General features: G+C 37.5%; 1 protein-coding gene across 2 annotated transcripts in view; it reads left to right on the plus strand.

Moving 5' to 3' along the window:
- The window catches only part of Tmeff2 (transmembrane protein with EGF-like and two follistatin-like domains 2), a 286,588-nt gene that overhangs the window by 42,461 nt on the left and 222,712 nt on the right, over positions 1 to 21,415 (plus strand). For both annotated transcript variants that reach the window (XM_030255650.1, NM_019790.4), the window contains one exon: positions 54 to 80. In XM_030255650.1, coding sequence (XP_030111510.1) covers positions 54 to 80 — 27 coding nt within the window. The remainder of the gene's footprint in view (positions 1 to 53; positions 81 to 21,415) is intronic.

Genomic DNA, 21,415 nt, shown 5'->3' on the forward strand with positions numbered 1-21,415 from the left:
TTGTCTAATCTATTTTTCAAGTGAGTATGAACTGTTTTCTCTTTTCTTCCCAGATACAGGATCGGGATCTGGAGATGGAGGTAGGAGGAGTTGCTGCTCTCCTTTTGTATTTGGATGTTTCTGTGGGCTGTTGTGGGTTCTTGTTGATAGATGCTATTCCAAAGCAGTCATCTAAGAGAAACCTAAATTTTGGGTTTTAGGAAAGGCAAACTACATGACAAGTTGTCCTACTAGTTTAGTTGCTGTATATGCCATGACTATTTCTCGGTCTACTCACAAATCACACCCATCTCATTTCACCTCCTCCTTCACGCACTTCCTTGTGTGTTGTGCTGAGTCTGAAACAGATAGTGTCAAAACACATACAAAGTTGTCGACATGTTTTGTAAGACAGAAAGACTTCAGGAAGAAAATTTTTATATATTTCATTTTTTAAATGCATAAGAATGCCCTCAAACATTAACATGTAAATAACTTCCTATATCAGGATTTTAAGTCTAAGTCAAGACATATTAGTTCATAAAAATAAAAAGATGGAAACAAAAGTTAAGTCAAAGGTATCATGACATTATCTTTTCTTCCCTGATGAAATCAATACACTGTTAATTTTACTAAAATAAGATATATTTTTGCTTGCTTTCCTTTGTTTTGTTTCACTTGAGAAGGACCCGCTGTGTAGCCCTGGCAGACTTTGAGCTCTCTGTGAAGACCATTCTGGTCTTGAACTCACAATGATCTACCCACCTCTGCCTCAAAAACAAAAACAAAAAACAAACAAAAAAATTTAAAGGCATGTGGATGAATATTGTAACATAACATGCCCAGCCAGCTAAGAAGTAAGATATATGTTTTGATTCCTTAATTCTATTTGAAGAAATATGTGAAAGGTAGAAACCTTGTAAGTCCCATCAGATATGTTTACAACGGAAGGAATACTTTATTTTTACCTTAAATGTCCTTATAAATATCCTAGATGCTTTTCCAAATGAAATTCCAACTACCACTTTTATCTACACAACACAAATAAAGATCAAAACCCAATATACAGTTATAAGATTAATAAAACAAAAATGGATTTGAAATACAAATATCATCGCAATGGTTTCTTAGGCTGTATACATTAATTACATTATGATTCTGTAAATAGGGAAGGTGATAGAACTCAGAAAACTTTGTGTTCTGGAAACTAGAGACTCAATGGTACACATTTTATGTAGCTTGGGAAACTTGAGTTTTACAGAGAGAAAGGTTTCACTAATTCAAATAAGCTACACCTGGAGAGCACAGAGTTGCACCTCGGAGCCCAGGCTAAAGCTAAGCAGTAGTCAATACTCAAACGCAGACTATGCTTGACGGCACAGGGCTTCGGACTTCCATCTCGATTTCAACGGGCTTTCTTTACTTGTAAGAAATCAAAATGCTCCTTCTTCTCTTAAGGTGATGAAAATAGTACTCAAGAAATCTTCCCAGCGGCTTTGAAAGGAGATGCTTAGAAACATTAAGTCTTCACATAAAGGTAGAAAAAGACAGTGCCTTTAGCTTTTCCATTGAAATTTTTAAGTTTCAGTCCATTTTTTAAATCTTGCTTTGATAGTTTCACGCAAAAATTCTGTACAGTTTCTGAGCATTTAGTTTTGTTTGCGGACTAATCTGGCAATTACTCTATTGAGACCTAACTATTCCACTGTGCACCCAACAAGTCTTGTTCTTTTGCTAACATGATTATAAAGAAAACAGAAATGATTCACAGAACACAGAGTATCTTCATTGTCCTGATAAATTTCCATCACACATTTTCCCGCCAGCTGATTTCCCCACCCAGCATGCATCTTGTTTTGCTTTTAAAATAAAATTTGTGTGGTCGGTGCAGGTGCTGCTTCCTAATTTTCAGCAGTTGATATCAGCATAGGAAAATGGAACTAAAGCCATGCTTACTTTGTTATTTAGTTGGTTCCTTGTGCTTTCCTTTGACCAGAATAAGACCTTTTGTTTTTTAAGGAAATCATTTTCCTCTCACAAGTATGCCCTTGGCGACATGGTTCATAAAAAGAGGGATACACCATTGGAAAACACCTTTCTTTTTTCTTTTCACCAATTTATTTTTTCTCCTATCCTGATGCCTGTGCTTTTTCTTTCCCCTTAACTATTCTTTTCAATTATAGACTCCTTAATAGTAGTAATTTCTAAGCTTAAAAAAATAGTTGCCACTATTGTTGAGACAGAGGCTCACTTTGGAAAAAGTCTGGCCTGGACAGTCTCACTAAGTAGGTTGATGCTGATCTTTAACTCAGAGCATTTCTCCTGCTTCTGCCTCCTAAATATTATGTCTACAGATAGGATTTTCCATATCTGACCGAATTGATCAATAAGAGATATTTACTTTTAAGCTATAGGGCATCTAACCCTTTGAATCCAGGGTTCTCAACCTTCCTAATGATGTGACCTTTAATATAGTTCTTCATGTTGTGATGTCCTTGACCATATAATTATTCTTATTGCTCCTTCAAACTGTAATTTTTCTACTGTCATAAATTATAATGTAAATATTTTTGGAGATAGAGGTTTGCCAAAGGGGTCACAACCCGTGGATTGAGAGATGCTTTTATGAATTCTGAGTTATAATCTTTGAAATAATAAATGTTCTGAAAATTTTAGCAATATGAATAAAAGTTTTAAATTGGAAGCAAAACTGGGACATTGGCCAAATTGCTTTTCTCCTGACTCATAAGTTATTGTATTCTATGGCACTAACAAGTCTGAATTTTACTTAAACTCTTAAATAGATTAGTAACTCCAATGACAAAATATACTCAAGCTCAGATCTCATAGCCTTTGGGTTGTTAAAGTTGGATTTGGCTTACTGACTCTAATATGCTTAGAATTGGACTGACTTTTTAATAAGAGATCCAAAAATATTTTAGTAGATCCAGGATCTTCCTTTGAATGGCTGAACATGCTATGCGTTCTAGAGTGAGTATATAGGGACTTGATTATCTTTTCGAGGACCTTGGAATGTCGATGGTTATTTTTATAATATATAATCTGACAGAAAGGTCGTATGATTCTTAAGAGGAGTGCATGGGTATGACTAGTGAAATAAGCAAACGTGGCTGCATACATTTGCCATGGGTAACTGCCATGAGTAAAATGCTTAACCCTAAAGAATAAATTTATTTTTAAAATACATCAATTTTTCCTGTTTTAGATTGGCTTATGCTTTTAAGTGGATGAGTATCAGATTAGCAAAAAATTAGACATGATTACTTTAAGAATAATTTAAGCTTTATTGATATGCATAGAACATAACTGTCATTTACTTTGGTTGAAGAAAATTATTATCATAATTAAAATTCGTACAAGGTTTTTATAAGATTAACAGGTTATGGAAGGTTTTAACTATTTTACTGATCAGGTAAAACATTAGAAATCATTCCATTTGTTATGAAATGTGCTCACTGTGTTTCCAACATAATCTTTGCTTTGTATTCATCCACAAAGAGTTCCATGGAGGAGGATAACCACCTCACATGAATAGTAAAGGGTAGTTTTACCCATTTCAGCATCTTTATCCTTATCTTCTGCTGTTAAAGAAAACTTATTTTTAAAAAAAAGCTTTACATTGTTAGTTTTGAGCATAAGAGTTATGGAGTTCTATGCTGGATCAAAAATCTTTTGAAAAGTCATGAGCGTCAAACATTCCGTATGAATTGGTCTGTACTTGGAAAAAAAACATTCAAGATGAACTATAATTTTCTGTTTTACGTGCAAGAAGGTAGTGTGTGGACCACACACCTGAGAACTTGAGAAAGTGGCTGAATACGATTAGCAACTCAAGTGCCCTTAGTATGTATATGGAGAGTTAGTGTTATAAATATGAAAGTGGTTGTGTAGGAGGGATGATCACCTCCTGTATACCCACAGACTTGCTTAGGCAACAAATACTGCAAGAAGGAAAAGTATTTAAGCAGCCTCCTCTAGAGATCGAGGGCTGTGTGGGTGCTGAGAGGATCATTTTAAGCTCTGCTTTTCTGCATCTTTAAGCTATATTATAAGCACAAAGTTTTGAAGATTTTTCTTTCATTCCTTTTCAAAGTACTTTTGGATTGCTTATACTCTCACCAAATTCTTAAAGATAAAAGTCCATCTACAAAATGAAACCCACTCGTAGCATCTATAATATTTGCAGATGTGCTGTCCTTTTATGCATGATGCAAAAATCCATAATTGACTTTTAATAACATCTCCTGAGAGGTCTACAGCATTTGTAGAATTAAAAATATAAGAGATACATGTATAGACACAAAGGTATATTTTTATTTCATAGGGACAAGGATGTTCATAGCCAACATACGGTACTGTAGGGTTCTGCACTTCTAGGGAAACTTTTTTGTTTTGTTTCCTTGAGAGGAAGTTTCATTATATCCAAGACGACCTCAAACTTGGTATCCTCCTGCTTGGCCTCATTTTCTGATATTACAGGCACATATTAAAACATCTTGCCAAGGTCCCCAATGAAGAAGCTAGAGAAAGTACCCAAGGAGTTGAAGGGGTTTGCAGCCCCACAGGAGGAACATCAATATGAACTAATCAGTACCCACAGAGCTCCTTGGAACTAAACCACCAAAGAAAACACATGGTGGGACTCATGGCTCTAGCTGCATATGTAGCAGAGGATGGTCTACTCCATCATCAATGGGAGGAGAGGCCCTTGGTCCTGTGAAGGTTGAATGTCCCAGTATAGGCGAATGTCAGGACCAGGGATGGGAGTGGGTGGTTTGGGGAGCAGGGGGAAGGAGAGGGGAAGGGAATTTTCAGAGGGGAAACTAGAAAAGGGGATAATATTTGAAATGTAAATAAAAAAAATATCTAATAAAAACCACCTTGAAGCCTAGAGAACTTTTAACTAGATTAATATTAGATATGTACAGTAACAAGTTGAATTTATAGCTGATATTTGTACAGTTCATATAACTTTTAAAGTAATTAATATTGTGATGATTTTAAAGTAGAAAGCCGGTTGATATTTTGTTTTGACTTAGTGAAAAAAAATCTCTTTGTCAGTTGCCTTTATACAATACCTATCAGGTTTGCCATCGTTAAACCTTTACTTCATACACAATTTGGCACCAACAAGAAAGGTTTACATCACAACAAAATATAAATTACAACCTCTACAGCTGACCAAATGGGTTGATAAAAACTATTGTAAGAAGTTGGAGAGCGTGAAAGTTGTTTTCAAGCCATCTTTTTCTTTCTCATGTGAAAGTGGTTGATTTGAAGTCTTACATTACCTGGGCACAGTGGCATGATTTCTGACATCTGTGATGCTAGTCATGACCATTTTATTCTGCTCAGAGATTACATATTAATTCTCCTTACTGCATACAATGGGAAATGTTATGTTGCTGATTATGAAAGGGAATAATCCCAGCACAAGTAAAATGTTAAATGCACTAGAGATAAAATAAATGAATATTCATTGCATAAAAAGCTTTTATGTAGGAGTAAGTAATTTTCTTTTCCGTGTTTCTGTACTCCTCCCTGGCCTCAGCAGCATTTTTGTGCCTTCTTCAGTTACTGTCACAGTCAAGTCTGGCAAACACAATTTACTTGGGAAAGATTTTTCCCCCCATTGGGTTCACACTGCAGCCAGAGTCTGACAGATAACAATAGTAAGCAGCTCCAGCCAAAAGAGTGATTCAATAAAGAAATTCCACCAATTGCCTAAGGTCTGAGGTCTTCCAATGCAATTCATCTAGGGAGTAATCAGAAGCAATGCTCTCTTCCATCTCCCACACCCAAGAGCTGCTGCTCTTTTGCCTAGAAATGAGCACATAACCATCTAACCCTCGATTGAAATCATATCTCAGGCTTTTATGGCTTGGGGCCCATGTTTCTCTTTACCTCAAAAAAAAATATGGAAATAGACTAAGGAAAGAAAAGCAGAATGAGTGCAGAATATGTAGTGGATGCCAATATTGGAAATAAACATAAGAAACAAACAGAAGGGGAGAAACAATGAGAGTGGTAGGAAGACAATTGGAGGGGTAAGAAGACTTTGCTGTGAGCGTGGGTGGAGGGCAGTTTGTTTTCACATGTGAATATCATTTTACAAGTAGAACCGAGTGTTCTTACAATAGAGCAGTGATAGTTTCTGAAGTTCTAGATTGCCTGGGAGAATGAAATGAATACTACAAGCTTTTCCAGGCAATCTAATTGGGTTTATAAAAATTACAGGGAAATAAAGTTAGTCATCCTATAGAGTATGGAAGAAATGAGTTTGGATTCAGCATCCGGAGACTGGAAGTCTAGATTTTTAACTGGCTTGAAGGATATCTATTAACATTTCTTTCTTTTTTTTTTTATTTTTTTACTCTTAGTCTCCTTAGAGAGTGATTCATCTTATTGTTTAAACTGGCTCATACCACTTAGGGAAAGATAATCACAACAAACTAAAACCTAGAACTTTGAACTCTGGGAAATTAGAACTAGAGTTACAGAAATTCCTGCTACCTTTTTCTCTGACTCCTATTTTCTCTGAGAACATAATTTCTATGAGGAGGCAAACTAGAATAACAAGTTGTTTAACTACTAATCCATGGTTTAAAATGGTGACTAGGTGTGATGGTACAAGCTTGTGGTCCTAGCATGTTGAAAAGCTGAGGAATGAGGATCAACTGTACTACACAGCAAGTTCCAGGTCAGCTTGGCCTACATAGCAAGACTCTAGATACACGTACAATTACAGTAACAATAGTATTGACTCTATGATAATAAGTATGAATCCAATAGTTTCCTATAGTTAGGGAGACAGTCACCTTTTCATCTAGAAAGAAACAGAAATTACAGGATTGAAACATCCAGGAGAAACTAAAATCCTACAAGATATGGAAGAAAGAAAACTGATTTAAAATCTCTAAAAATTAATTGTTCTCAAAATTAAGTGGCAGGCATATTGCCTCCACTGAAAACCAAATAAAGATGTGGAAGTTCAATTTGGTCTATTCAACATATTTACATGAAAATATTATCATCAGGCCGGTAAGCACTGTTATTTTTCTAAGTGACTTTTTGATTTCTAGAATATAGGTAAGAAATTGTACCCCAGTTCTTACTAATGTCCAAATATGAATTAGTTAAGTCAGGGAGCATTCTTATATAATTAGTCGTAAACATTTTATGGTTTACAAAGATCACAGTCATAATATTAATAATAGATGCAAATAAGAAGAAAGACCATCCTAACCATAGCCCAGTGACAATATCTATGGTTACTCACCCAGTCCTCAAACTTCAAAAAAGAAGGAACCATAGACTGCCCATGAGAGCAGTGTTTTTCAGTCACTACACCAGAACTCATTTCCTATTGTAATACAAATAATAAATCTTACCCAAACTCTTAGGGAAATTTATTATCCCATTTTCTTAGCCTCTTCCATTGTCACTTTTTCTCTTGAAAACACCTGTTCCTTTTGATGCATGGGTTGAGTCTGTTGTTGTCGGTTACCTGTTGTGCTCTCGCTCTATACATTATGATTAGTATCTATTCTCTTCTCTTATTTTCTCCTCTGTTCTCCATCTCATCTTCTAAACATTTTCTCTCTATAGTACTGGGTAGCCTTTAAGGTTTTAATGAAATATATATTAGAAAAGGCAGAGGTTCACAGTACAACTTGAGGATCTCGGGGCTGTGTAGACTGTATTGGAACTTTCCATGTCTAGCCGTACTGCCTTGAGAAAGTTACTTAGATTTGTTTTTCTCATCTGTGATAGGCAAGGTTTTTAGTCAGAGCTATCGTGAGGTTAAAATTGGGTGTGCCTGAAGTTTAGTGAAGGATGCCTTAGAATAATAGCATCTCTACAAAGGAATGGTGTCAGGATAAAAAGAAATAAACTATAAATTGTACAGTGAGATAAAAGTCAGAGAATAGCCCAACCTGGAGTCCCCAAGTTGAGAGGGGCTCTGCGACTTATCCTCAGTCAAGATGATGAGGTCAGGCCTTTGTATTCTACTACTGATCATCTCTCACATGGGCAATTCACAAAAGGTGCTGAAGAGTAAGCCAGATGGTTATCTTTGGATACATATCTCACACACACACTTACATGCACACACACTCACAACATTCTCACACACATACTCTCTCTCTCACACACTCACTCTCACACAATACACACTCTTACACACTCACATAGACTTATACTTACACACTCACACACAAAAATAAACAAATTTAATCTTATCTTAAGACGGTAAAATTTTTGTTGTTTGGTTGTTGTTGATTTTGAAGAGGCTATTATATGTTCTCCAGGTTCTGTATGCGTCCTTGTCTGTCCTCGACATGCCCATCTGCTACTTTTCTGATGGGTGTTGCCTTTAGTGACTAAAACCCTAGTTTTTATATCATTAACTAAAACATTCATTTTAATAAAGATTTTATTTAAAATTAATTTTTACTGATTTGATAGTTTTAAGCAAGCAAAAAATTCTTTTATTTCCAGACACCATTTAAGACACAGGAATGTCTCTGCATGCTGCAATGTATACCTAACCTCATTGACTTGGTTTCAAATTTGGATTTGAAAATATAGCTTTTTTTTTAAACTGTACTAGATGTACATACATATTGTACCATATGATTTCCAATGTGTACTTAACAAAGAACAACTTCATTTTCTCTGGCAAATTATACACTTGCTGTCGCAGAGGGAGTCTAAAAGAAATCCAGGAATACACTGAAAACAATATATTTAAATGTTAGCATCCTTTTTCCACAAGTGAAGCCTCAAGAGTTATACCAGTACTCCTCAGTTATTGTACTGATTCTGAAAACAAAGAAAACAAGAACAAACAAACAAACCATTTAACTGTGGATTTGTTGGTAGTCTCTCTCAGAGAAAACCAAAGGAATAATTAGCTGCATATGAAATAATGTTGGCTCTGAGAAGCTGTTCTGTGGATCAATCATTTCAACTGGTCCAGTCTTGCTGGGTTAAATAATATTGGCTATAATGCAAACTTTCCCTCTCATTTTTCCAGTTGTATCTACTGTTTTATTTTAGGGCATGGCTAATTGGGATTTTATCCTATCATTTTCTTCGCTTGGGGAAGGCAGCAGACAAAATATCTTATTGGTACTGTCAGTTAGAAGAGGCAAACCTTTCGATATCTGCATAAAATAGAGTATGATAGACCGTTTGGTCCCAGCTCTGTTGAGGAAAGTTTGTGGTCATGTGAGCAGACAGTGGAAGAGAGTGAGCACCCTCCAGTCACTGACTGTCCCCTCCAAAGATTGTGACACACAAAGCAAACTAAGTCCTTTAGCAAGCATGATTCCTGACATATTGATTTAAAATGCTTCTGGCAGCAACTTCCTGACACATTGAAAACAAAGTACCATCATTTATGACCCTTCATAATGCAGTATGTGATATAATTCTTAAGAGTTGGGGAGTTTTACAAAGTTCAGAATTTTGTTTAGTTACTCAAAAGACAACCATCATTCCAGCTTGAATTGGGCAGTCTTTCAATGTAGATGTCCATAAACTCTCCTAGCCTTTCATTGGAAATGTAAATGAGGAAAATACCTAATAAAAAATTTTTAAAACTCCCTTATGCCAGGATGTGTCAGAGATAGACAGCAAGTTCAGCGCTATATATCAACACACTGTGGATTTTCTATGGTGAGGAGTTCTCAGATCCATGTCTCAAGACCCTCCATCAATCTCCCATCTTAGCCCCTTGGCATCTCCTGTCTATAACACTGGAAAATGCTTCTTAGCAGGAATATCTGCTCCCACATATCTTACTCCTAAAAATTTCTTCTAAGCACACTGAGAATATGCATAGAAAATGCTTAGATAAGTATATTATTCTTTTGCTTAAGACTCAGCAATGGCTTTCCCATCTTCTTTAGATTAAAACTTAGTGGTCACGTTAGGTTTTACAAAAACTTCTAGCATCAGTCTATTGTCTTCTCCAACATCAGCATCCGTCTTTTTTATCTTAGACTTGGCTCATGAGTGCTCTTTTTCACTAGTGGAGAAATCCTTCTCATGTACTGCCTAAATCCTACTCATGTCCAAAAATAAACTGTAGATTATAGAGTTTTTCAGGATTTCCATACATTCTGATCACAGTTTGGCAACTTATCAGGCTTACAGGGGCCTTGTCGAGGGCTTCCTTTGACCTTGTAGAACAAAGGCCAAAACACTGGCTGATTTTTTTAAAATTATATAATCATATATATATATGTATATATATACACATACATATATATTATACATTATGTATATACATATAATTATATACATGTTTATGTGTATATATAATATGTGATACGTTTTATAAAATCAAGGGTATGTTTTGTAGAGAGCCAAGGATATGTTTGAGAGAGCTTGGTGTGGTGCAGTGGGAGGGGTTGCCTCAGAAGGCCCATGCTTAGGCATCCTCCCCGTGAGGTACCAGCCATATGATGGGTATAGTATAGAATAGAGTTTATTTGGGAACATGAAGCGGCAAGTTGAGAAGAGAGTAGAGGCAAATAAAGAGAGTAAATAGAAAGGTGAAGAAAGACAGAAAGAGAGAGGAGGCTGATCAGAACATGTGGAGAGATGGTGATAGGGGAAGAACAAAGAGGGAGAAGGGGGTCAAAGAAAGCAGAGGGTGTCAGACATAGAAAAGGGGCAGAGAGAGCAAAGAGAGGACAAACATTCTCTTTTATAGTAAGCCAGGCCTACCTGGCTGTTGCTAGGTAACTGTTGGGTGAAATCTAGAAGCAATGCTAAAGATGTGTGTGTGTGTAACATTGTATATTATATACACACATATACATTATATACATATGTGTGTGTATATATAATTGTATATCATTATGTATATGTCATACATATATACATGTACATATACATAGTGTGTGTGTGTGTGTGTGTGTGTGTGTGTATGTGTGTGTGTGTGTGTGTGTGTGTGTGTGTGTGTGCATGCTTGCAAAGGCACATGTGTGTGCATGGATCCATAACACAGTGCACACCTGTAGAGGTCAGAGGAAAACCTGAAGAAAATGGTTCCCTTCTTCTGTCATGTGGAATTTTCGAGAATGAAAGTCAGTCATCAGGTTTGGTGGCAGGAGTCTTTGACTAGTAAACCATCTTACTCCTTGACTGTCTTGTGTGTGTGTGTGTGTGTGTGTGTGTGTGTGTGTGTGTGTGTGTGTGTGTTTGTCCCTTAATCTACTTTAGCTAAGACCTCTGAACTTTGGCTATTGAACATCTGGAAGGCCATTTGCACCAGTTCTTAAAAGAAACCCATGAACTACAGTTTTAACTTTTGAGTGTAAACATTTAGAAAAAGTTTGTATAAAAATACATAGATTTTAAAATAAATCCTAGCTTTGTTAAAAACTCACCTTCTTAAACTTCTTGATTGAAATAAACACCTCTTGTTTTTGTGTATTATATCCACAATCACAGTCATGGAAACAAGCTATGTGTAAGACCTATGAAGTCTCTCTAAGAGCTTTCTAAGACAACCAAGGCCTTGATAGTAATGTCAAAAATGCCCTCATTCCTGAATGTTTCCTTTCACATTGACTGCTATAGTTTAAGTTAATTTTTTGAAGGAGCTAAATATGAAAGGCTTGTCATACTAAAAGAACTATAGATCTATTTTAACTTTAAATATTAAATAGCAGCCACACAAAAAATTACTGTATTTTCCCTCCAACTCTCTCTTTTTAAAATTCTCTACAGGTGTCTTTTGTCTGAGCAGAGCATGGTAGCCATGCTTCAGTTTTAGTTATGGTGTGGAAACATAGCAGGAGAGGACCTGAGGAATATGGCACAGACATGGAACAAAGTTAAACCAGAATAAGTCCTGAGAAATAATAAATTCGGAAATAAGCACCATTTTTCATACCCAGGACCTAAAGGATGTCAAGAAAACCCCATGGAAACAGGACATATCTCCTTTGAAATTTATATACAGTATATTTTTACTAGTTTCACAGTAGTATCTCCATGCCATGTTCATTCTGGTTCTCCATTTCCCTCACATGTCCTTTGGACCTGACAGCAGGATGTGGACCTGTTCACTTGTGATCCATTTCGTTTTCCAACAAGCAGTGTGTGCAGAAAAATAATTGAAGTTAGTCTACCACTCAGGTTAGTTAGTTTTGAGGTAATTGAGTTGACTTTGCCCTGTGAGAATACTTTATTCAATAGCCAAATTACTTATTAAAATACCAAATGGCTTTAGCCAAAAAAAAATTAGTTTCACTTGGAAATCCATTTGATGCTTTCATTTGCTTTGGCATTGAATCAGTGGAGAGTGTGGTTGGGTTTCCAAAGAACTAAAATGGATACCTTACATGAATGTATTCTGACAACCAAATAATATTACTTAGAAAATGGGACATTGATTATTCCTTACATCCAGATAGTCTCTCTACATAATGAAAGAAAGTGTAGCACTCTGTGATATTCTGCTTTAATTTATGAAATAGTTAAAGCACAGGGAGAATGGAGCCTCTGCACGATGTAAGAGTCTAGTACAAATTATTTTAGAGGAAGCATGTCATCATTGTCAGACTGGAAGTAAAGACTATCCGCACAGCCTGAGAGAATAGCTCCAGTACTGGAGTAGGTGTCTGGTGAATGCAAGATGGGCACAGAGACAAATGTCTCTCCTAAGTCCTCTGTCCTTTTGCTCCTTTGTCAACCAACTTAAAGTCAAAGCACATATCTCATCCTCATGTTTTTCTCTCCCATCAATCTCCCTTCACCAGGTGAAGAGTGGGACAAGGTTGTAATACTGTACATAGCTAGAAAAGATGCCCGAGATGGATAAAATAAAAGGACCGTTTAGAAGAATTACAACAGCAACAGAGGACTTTTCAATACAAAATATCACAGAGAAAGCAGTGTGCTCAGCATTTTGTAGAAAAGTTTCAGTGTTCTAACGGTAGAATTTTAAGGTGTTTCAGAGTTGAAAACACTATATTGGTTTTATACATTTTAACTCTTGATATTTCATCTATATTAATGATACAATAGCACTAACTCCATTTGATTGTTGCTTTGCTTGCAGAACTTCAATTGTCAGAACAACAATGTGCTCTAAACACATTTTTCCTAGTTTTACTAACACACACACACAAACACACAAAGAGACACACACTTTGTCACTCATCACTCATAAGAACTAGCATTGAATGTTGCCAGTATATACTTCATTAGGAAGCATAGGCTTCATTCTTAGCAAACAGAGTCATCTGAGTCAATTATCTAGAGTGCAGAGTGAGTCTAGCTAGACAATGTCCTCTAACCAGGCAATGCAAATGGGTTTCTGAGGAATAGAAAAATCTGTGGGAACTGCTGTGTCAGAGGCTGTCCCTGTAAGTGAGGGTGACTTGACTCCTTTTTAAAATTCTCATATAGGTTGCTAACTAAGTGTGGTTTGCCTCGAATTTTTACACTTTTAGCACTTGATAATCTTGCTCCAGGGAAGAAACATGACTGATCACTTTATGCCTTACTCATAGATGTGAGGCTGCAAAGTCTCACAGGCAGGGTGGTGTATTTTGTTTGATCTTTCTCTCACTCTCCCATTCCTCCCTCCCTCTCCCTCCTCTCTCTCTCTCTCTCTCTCTCTCTCTCTCTCTCTCTCTCTCTCTCTCTCTCTCTCTCTCTCCCTCTCTCTCTCTCCCTCCCTCCCTCTCCTCTCCCTCCCCCTTGTGAGTGTTTACACATGTGCAGATTAAAAGGATATGAACAAGTTATTTTTAACTTTAAAAAATCCATTCATTATCTTGATCCTAGTTCTTCCCTTAGCCCCATTCTCTCAGGCCCTCATTACCTCCCTACCCCCCTCACCCAACTTCATGTTCTTTCTCTCTCTTTGGCTCAAAAGACACTCAAATTCTAAAACAAACAAATAAATAAACAAAAAATATTTTTGAAGATTATCAGGGAATTCATTTGTGGAATTTTTCTTCCTGACAGCCAGGTATCAACGCCTTGGTGAAAGAGAGTTAAAGCAAAATGTTTTTCCATGAGACATTTCCCTGGGATGTGGTACCAAGAAGGACTTGAACTAGTGTGGTATTCTGAATGGGCTTTTTCAAATGCTTGTAGATGGTATATGAGAACACACAATTGCAGACATTGGAAACTCTCATGTTTGACAATTCTCCTGGATAACAAGCATAGAAAATGCTAAAACGAAGAACAGCAAGGCGCTAAGTTCACACTTCTTATGTAAATGTGGAAATACTTTACTTTTCCTAGCTAGTTTTCTAATAGTTTGTCTTTAAGTGAAAATAATTATTGATACAACATTTCTGATCCCTGGTTCTCCTCCCTGAACTCCTCCCATATATCCAAATCCCTCCCAACTCTCCACCGATTCCACTCCACCTTTTCCTTCTCTTTAGAAAACAAACAAGCAAACAGAAAAAGCCAAGAAAGCAGAATAAAGAAAAAACACACTCAAGCAAAACTCATGAAAACCTGAAATTTCAAACAATAATATACGGTCAAACAGCCAGCACTTGGAAAAAAAAATGTGATATGAGACAAAAAGCCTACATAAATACAAAGTAACCATTGAATTTACTTTTGTTGGCCACCTATGCTGGGTATGGGTGCCTGCCCTTAAGTGTACTTAATATTCCCAGTGAGACACCAGTAAAAGATATTATAATTATTATTATTTCGCAAGCTTGTATCAGTTGGAGAAAGCTTCCTGGGGAGGATGAAGACTCATAAGCACTTCCCTGTCTGGACACTGGGACCCCATCCAGCTTGAACCTGTGCAGGCCCATGTGTGCTGCCGCTGTCTCTGTGAGTTCATATGTTTAAACCTGGCATGGTAGCACAGGCCTAAAGTCCCAGCATTCTGAAAGATGAGAATAAAGACGTCACATCTGAGAGCCACACAGGAGCATAGAGACATTCTATTTGAGTAAACAAAAACTGAAAGGAATCAATAATCATTGCACACTTTGGACAGCACTACTCCTGCTCCAACCATTTGTTTTCTGGCTGCTGTGTTCTAAGTAGAGTCCTCTCTGCCACAGTGGGTTCCAGAGCATGTGGAGACATGAATAGCTGGCCTGCCTACTGACAGTGCCACTTAAGCTTCAGAGAAAAGGTATTTTAAGTTAGAATTTTGAAATTTAATTCCTATACAGAAATATTCTTACAACAGAAATAATTCTCCTTTTTCTAGATATTTCACAAAAGTTTACTTGTCTTTGTGCAGATTTGTGGGGCAATTCTCCTCTGATGATATTGTAGAAATCAGGTATGAAGGAGGGTGTGAAGTGGTAATATGAGCAGGAGGCATACAAACATTTTATATTTTAGCCAAAATTCACATTCAGAGCTATTTAGTTACACGCAACATATTTGTAGTTTTTATTTTTTAACTCTTTTAGCCAGTAATCAAGAAGTCCATCTGACAAAACATGTTAGAAACACTGCCCATAGCATCAGGAAAAAGAAGCCAGTGTCTTCATTAGCAAAACAGCTGTACACAATGACACCCATGACATTCTGGATCAAGACTCTGAAGACCTGAACTTACACAAGAGGCTCTGTTATTCTACACAGTGTTCCAAATATATTTGTTTATTCCAAAATTTGCTTTTATTTACTTATGTATCTGTCTTGGTAAGGGGAGAGAGCTCCTGCTCCACTTCCCCTCTCAACCCTGGGACCCTGTCTAGTTGAAACCTATGTATATCCACACTTGCTGCCATAGTCTCTGAGTAGCACATAGATGTGTGCTTGTATATGTTTTACTTTGAGGTCAACAATGTCAGGCATCTTCAGTTGCTCCCCACTTCAGTTTTTCAGTCTCTTAGTGAACCTGGAGTTTGCCAATTCAGTTAGAGTGACCTGTGGGCAAAGGCCCAGGAATCTCCCTCCATCTGCCTCTTTCGATCTAGTCTTTTGGAATGAGATCAGGGACACATCCCTTAACAAACTTAGCCATATCTCCAGCTCCAAGGCTTTTCCTCCAAATGTAGATATATCTTCCTGTTATTTTCTGAATAGTGTTTATCACTAAATATCTCAAAATTAAAAGTAGTATTCCTAACATTCTTAGTATACAGAATTTATAGTTAATGAAAATGAAATGACTTTTGAAAAACCTTCTAATTTTTGTGTCTCTAGTATAATACCATGTGGAAGAAAAATACAATGGTTATTTAATACTTCTTGAAGTTATTGGGATGGCAAAAGTGTAAATAAAAAAGTGCTCCAAATGTTGCAGCCGCCAGCAGCTCGCAACATGAACGGTTCGACTGAGAAGGCTACTCGAGCTGTAAGAGAGGAATCTAGACGGGGCGAAAGAAGAAACGGAGCCAAGACAAATTCATTCTGATCAAAGCTCAAATTTTATTCTTGGGACACTAGTTATAAAGGAAGGGAGAGGGGACCTGATTCCCGCCGAATAATCTCGGGTCCAGTAGAAAGGTGCACGTGTGTGGCTCCTCAGGTTCCAGCAGTGGGCGTGGCAGAACGAATGAGCAGGAAGCTCCACCCCGAGCAAGCAGGTTTCAGGCTGGGGGAGGGGAGACTACATCCAAATAGTATGTTAATATTAAGCATGATACCATACCTTCAGATTGGGCAAGTAAAAACACATGGGTGCATATTATGGTCTGATTATTTATAGTCGTGTATTAAGTAATTGGCATGATTCTTCAGGGAACATAGATCATCTCTATTTTCGATGGTTAAAAGAAGAGGCACAACAGTATTTGTTAAACATTTTCATATGTTGTGAGGAACAAAGCTAGCTTCCTTGGGCTCTGAAATTTCTTTTTACTTCATTGTTTCATGTGTAGGTTGTTGCCATAAGTTGGGAAATTAAAATAGAATGTTGCAATATTTCATATTAAGCATTATTAATGTGATTGGGAGTAGTTATTACTATTAAATAGATTTTCATAAATCAGCAAATTTGTGTGATGTGACTTGGACATAAGAATGCATGGAAGGACACACATACACACACAATCTGGTAGTATTATTGATTATATAATATGCATTCTATTTTTCTTTGTACTTTCTTCGTATTGGTGACATTGGCTATGCCATACTTTGTGCCAACCAAGTTTAAGAGACAAGAAAAAACTCTGAGTAAGAATACTTCAGAGAGTAACAACTAGTTTACAGAAAATAAAACAGGTGCTATAAGACAAAGTATCTCTCTTGGGAGAAAAAATTCAATTTTATTATGAGAAAGAGAAATAGCAGGTAAAGGTACAGAAGCAGGATGCTCCCGACAAATGCCAAGTCCCTACGTGTAGTCACCTGTATTCCATGCCCTGTAGTCTTGGGCATTTGGATACTTAGTTCCTAATTGGTGCATCCTTGGGCTAAGTCCTAGTTGTGGTGTGTCCTAGGTCCTAAGAGGTGTGTCCTTGTTGGAAGAGGTATGTCACCAGAAAGAGAGTTCAGACCTATGCCCACTCAGGTATGCTCTCTCTGCTTCCTGCTTTCTCTGCCTCCTGCATCTGTGCTGCACTCCTCTCATGGATTCTTCTCCTTCTGGAATTGTATTTCTCAGTAAAGTCCCTTCTGTACGTTGCCTTGGTCACAGTGTCTTATCATGGTCATAGAGAAGTAACTAATACACTCTGCGAGCTCCTTGGGAAATACAGGGCAGAGGGAGTTCAGCACCACAGCACTTGACCAGAAAACCCTCAGCTGAGTCGTAAAAAAAATTTGTATTTTCACCAGGGTCATTAAAATGTTTTAAGGGCAATCTTTTTTTTTTAATATGTTTAAAATACTGTTCAGGCCTCCAGGTGGAGAATAAATTGTATGTGAAGCAAAATTGAAGCAAGATACTAACACAAAGATTGCCACAGTGGAACAAGGCAGAGTGAGTCCACACAACCTGAGTGTTGGTCAAAGGGCCAGTGAGGTGGTAACAAATACTTTCTGTCCATTTAGATGCTAGTATGGGTGTGAACAAGTGTTACTTGCCAAAGTAAGGAAGAACATGGATAGTCAGGAGGTAGATACATGAGGATCAAGTTCACATCACTATCCAAGTCTGTGCAATGAGTCTTTGCCTGACTCAGAACAAAAGAAAAGTATGTGGAAAGGGTAGGAAGGATGTCAATAGCGTCTTTATCTCATCCATGTTCGTCACAAATCAACATTACTGGTTTAATTTTAAAACACAAATATACTTCATAAAGAGCACCATTTTAAGAACCAAAGCCCTCGTGCTGAGCCCAATATACTCATCGAAGGCAATTTTCTCAGACTTTGAGATGCAAACACACTGACGTGCTTAGGAGTTTTCAGTTGGTTGCTTTTCAATAAAGCCTGTGTAGTCTGACGTTTTTGTTTTTCATTTACTCCTTGAAATTTATCATCAACAGTTTCAGCATCATCCCCGGTATGGCAGTAAAAGGTAAAATACAATAACAGGGAACTCAGTAATTTGGCTTTTAAATGGCTTTATGCATTTATGTGCTATGTAGGCTATGTAGCAGATTGTGATAACAGAATCAGTTATAATCAAAGTGCAGCCGTACAAATATAGCAGACACCTTGGAACAGCTCCCTTTGTTGATCGAGACAGAGCAGGAGTGCCATCTTACACTATATTTTCTCTATAACAGCATAGCAGCCTCAACACCTTTGTTGCGTTTCCGTTGTGCTGCTATTGCGAATGTCCCCACAGTAGCACTTTACCTGTATTTATCATTGATTCTTGCACATTGAATTTTCTGCTCTGCGGACAACTAATTTGAGTGGCTTGAAGTATAAAACTTACAGCTTTCCCCTTCATTGTCCCAGTTCACATAACAATATAGAAGTCATTTCCCAGTGCAGAAAACCCCAAGGCCCTCAGACTTTGTTCAGCCTCCGTGGTGCTACATAATTTATTTTATTTCTCTGAAGCCTGCAGCGTTTCTTATGTGCTGTTAAGGGAGGGGATCCATTGTCAGTGTGTAAGCATCACTTCAATTAAGCTCTGCTGGCTTCTCTGTCTGCATGCGAATGTGAACTTGGTTGTCTTGAGAATGACAGTTGTTTATTTTACTCATGGGTGTCTGATGCTGGGTGGGGACTTACAGGTTGACTCAAATATTTATAAACATGTCTTTTGCTGTCTTTCGTGGAGACTATTCTAAAGTTAGGGGAGGTGCTTTTTATATTTTGTTGATTGTTTTTGGTTCTCACAAACTCCTTTAGCTTTCTCTTCTCTTGAATTCTAAATTGCAATTCTTGTTTTATCCAGCTAGTCCCAGAAACTATAACCTGGTTTGATTCCTGAAGTGGGAATAATGTTGTACCAGTAGGGGGAGCTCACACCATGCCTATTTTATGGGTTGGTTTGAAGTTAATTTTGTGGCTTTGTATCCTTAAGGGTGGAGCCGGTTTCACTTTAAAGCCAACAGTTTCTGGGGTTTGGAATATAAGTTATTTCTTCCAGTTGAAAAGTTAAAATAATCTGAAGTTGTAAATCTTAAGTGCGTTAACAGTTTAAGTCTTTAGCTAACGAATCGTCATACTGTGGTTGAAGTTTTCAGATTGCTGAAATGTAGAAGCTTTAAAATATACTAAAAGTTCTCTTTCTTTGTGTACATCCTCAAATCACTTCCTTCCAGGAACAGTGACCACAGGACTCGGGCTGAACACTTTTTGTGCTGATGACTGTAAGTCAGCATAAACAAGGCAGTTGCTAACCATGGTTGTGGATGTAAATGTGAGCTTAGTTTTTTCATAGATATCCCTGGAGGGATAGATACTTGGGGCTATCCATATTTCTCACTAAATTTGCATAGAATGGAGTTGGAAAGGCATACAGATCTCAACTAGCTCTGTGCTACTCAAGTCAGCAAAGGACTCAGAGCCAGTATCATTCCAATACCTTTTCTTTCCCAAGTTTGTTATTTTTGACTCTCCTTTGAGATGTTAGCAATTTTCCAAATTCTGCCTGAAATTTCAGTCTCTAAGATGGTGAACACCAAACACCTCTTCATATAATACGTTTCTGCAGGCATCTAATGTGACCTCAGAAAATGGAAAAGGGAGTAGCATCTTCTCTTTGTTCCTTTTCTCCACTCTTGAACATCTGTCTAATGTCATGCATAAGGATGCCCAAGACTCTGCTCTGCCCACAGCAAACTCATGATTCAGAGACTGTACCATTCAGTGAATTGGGAGAAGGAAGGTTCCAGCGTGTGTTTTCTTCATCAGAATAAGAGATCACAGTTGTCTCCAGACTAGCCCATGAATTTGACTTTCAAAGCATCCCTGAGTCAAGACAGCTGACTAATTGCTAACATTATGCCTCATAAATCTGAAAGTCTGGACTAGAAAGTGTGCGATGCCTGCCTCTTGATGGACATTAGTTATGAAATCACCTCTGTCATAGAATTTTCATCTAAATCACTGTGCTGTTTCATAGGTTACATGTGGTTGGAACCCTGGTGTAGAAGAGGGAGAGATAATGGAGAGAAGAAGATGAGGTGAGGTAGAAGAGGCTATTGAAAGTCGGAGAAAGGTTCTCAGGCATTTGCGCGTTTCCTCCGGGTGAACGCCACAATTGTCTAGCAATTTCCTAGCAATAAAATAGCTGTCCTGTGGTTGATGAGCCTTTAGCATGACAGCGTGATGACCTTAGCCTGGATTCTCGGATTTTAATAGCTCTGTGGTTCCCATAGGGTGAAGCTCTTTGCTCATTGCTTTCTTTGGCTTAGACTTTCTTCTCTGTCAGTGATCCTCCTGTGTACTGTTACCTCATTAGTGCTTGATTCCTAGAGCATCATCACTGCTACAATGTCTCTTTCTGTATCACACATTTATTTTAGATGGCATAAATTTAACAAAACAAGTTGTTCTGTGGACCCTGTAATCTTACAGGAGCATATCTATCACAGCAATGCACAGAGTCTAGGAAATCACAGATCATACCTGGCTTCAACTCCAGAACCCCTGGCCTTGTAGAACAACCACATTTAGGGTCCTACACATGATTTGGCATTTGTAATAAAATACATTTCTTTTCTAACGAAGTCTCATTCATTCTACATGTTTGAGTTCCACAAAAATTTAGATCTATTATTAAGTTTGGTGTCTGAATATTTTCCTCCCTCCACTGCCCTGCTGCTGTTCTAGTGGCTGTGGTTATGTGGTTCTGTGGGGAATCTACTAATGATCCTTCGGTTAAATATATTTTAGTTTCCCAGGCAGTTCCTTAGTTCAGCATTGTACCAGAGGTCAAGCTGAGTGGCTTTAATAGCTTTGTCAATAAATCTTACAAAATGTAGTATCTTAAACCTATATCACTTATATAGAAATTATAATATAGATATTACAGCAAAATACTCAAAACATGAGCAGTATTTGCACCAAACAAAATGGTATTACAAACCATTAA

Source organism: Mus musculus, chromosome 1, assembly GCF_000001635.26.
Source record: "Mus musculus strain C57BL/6J chromosome 1, GRCm38.p6 C57BL/6J".
NCBI lineage: Eukaryota > Metazoa > Chordata > Mammalia > Rodentia > Muridae > Mus > Mus musculus.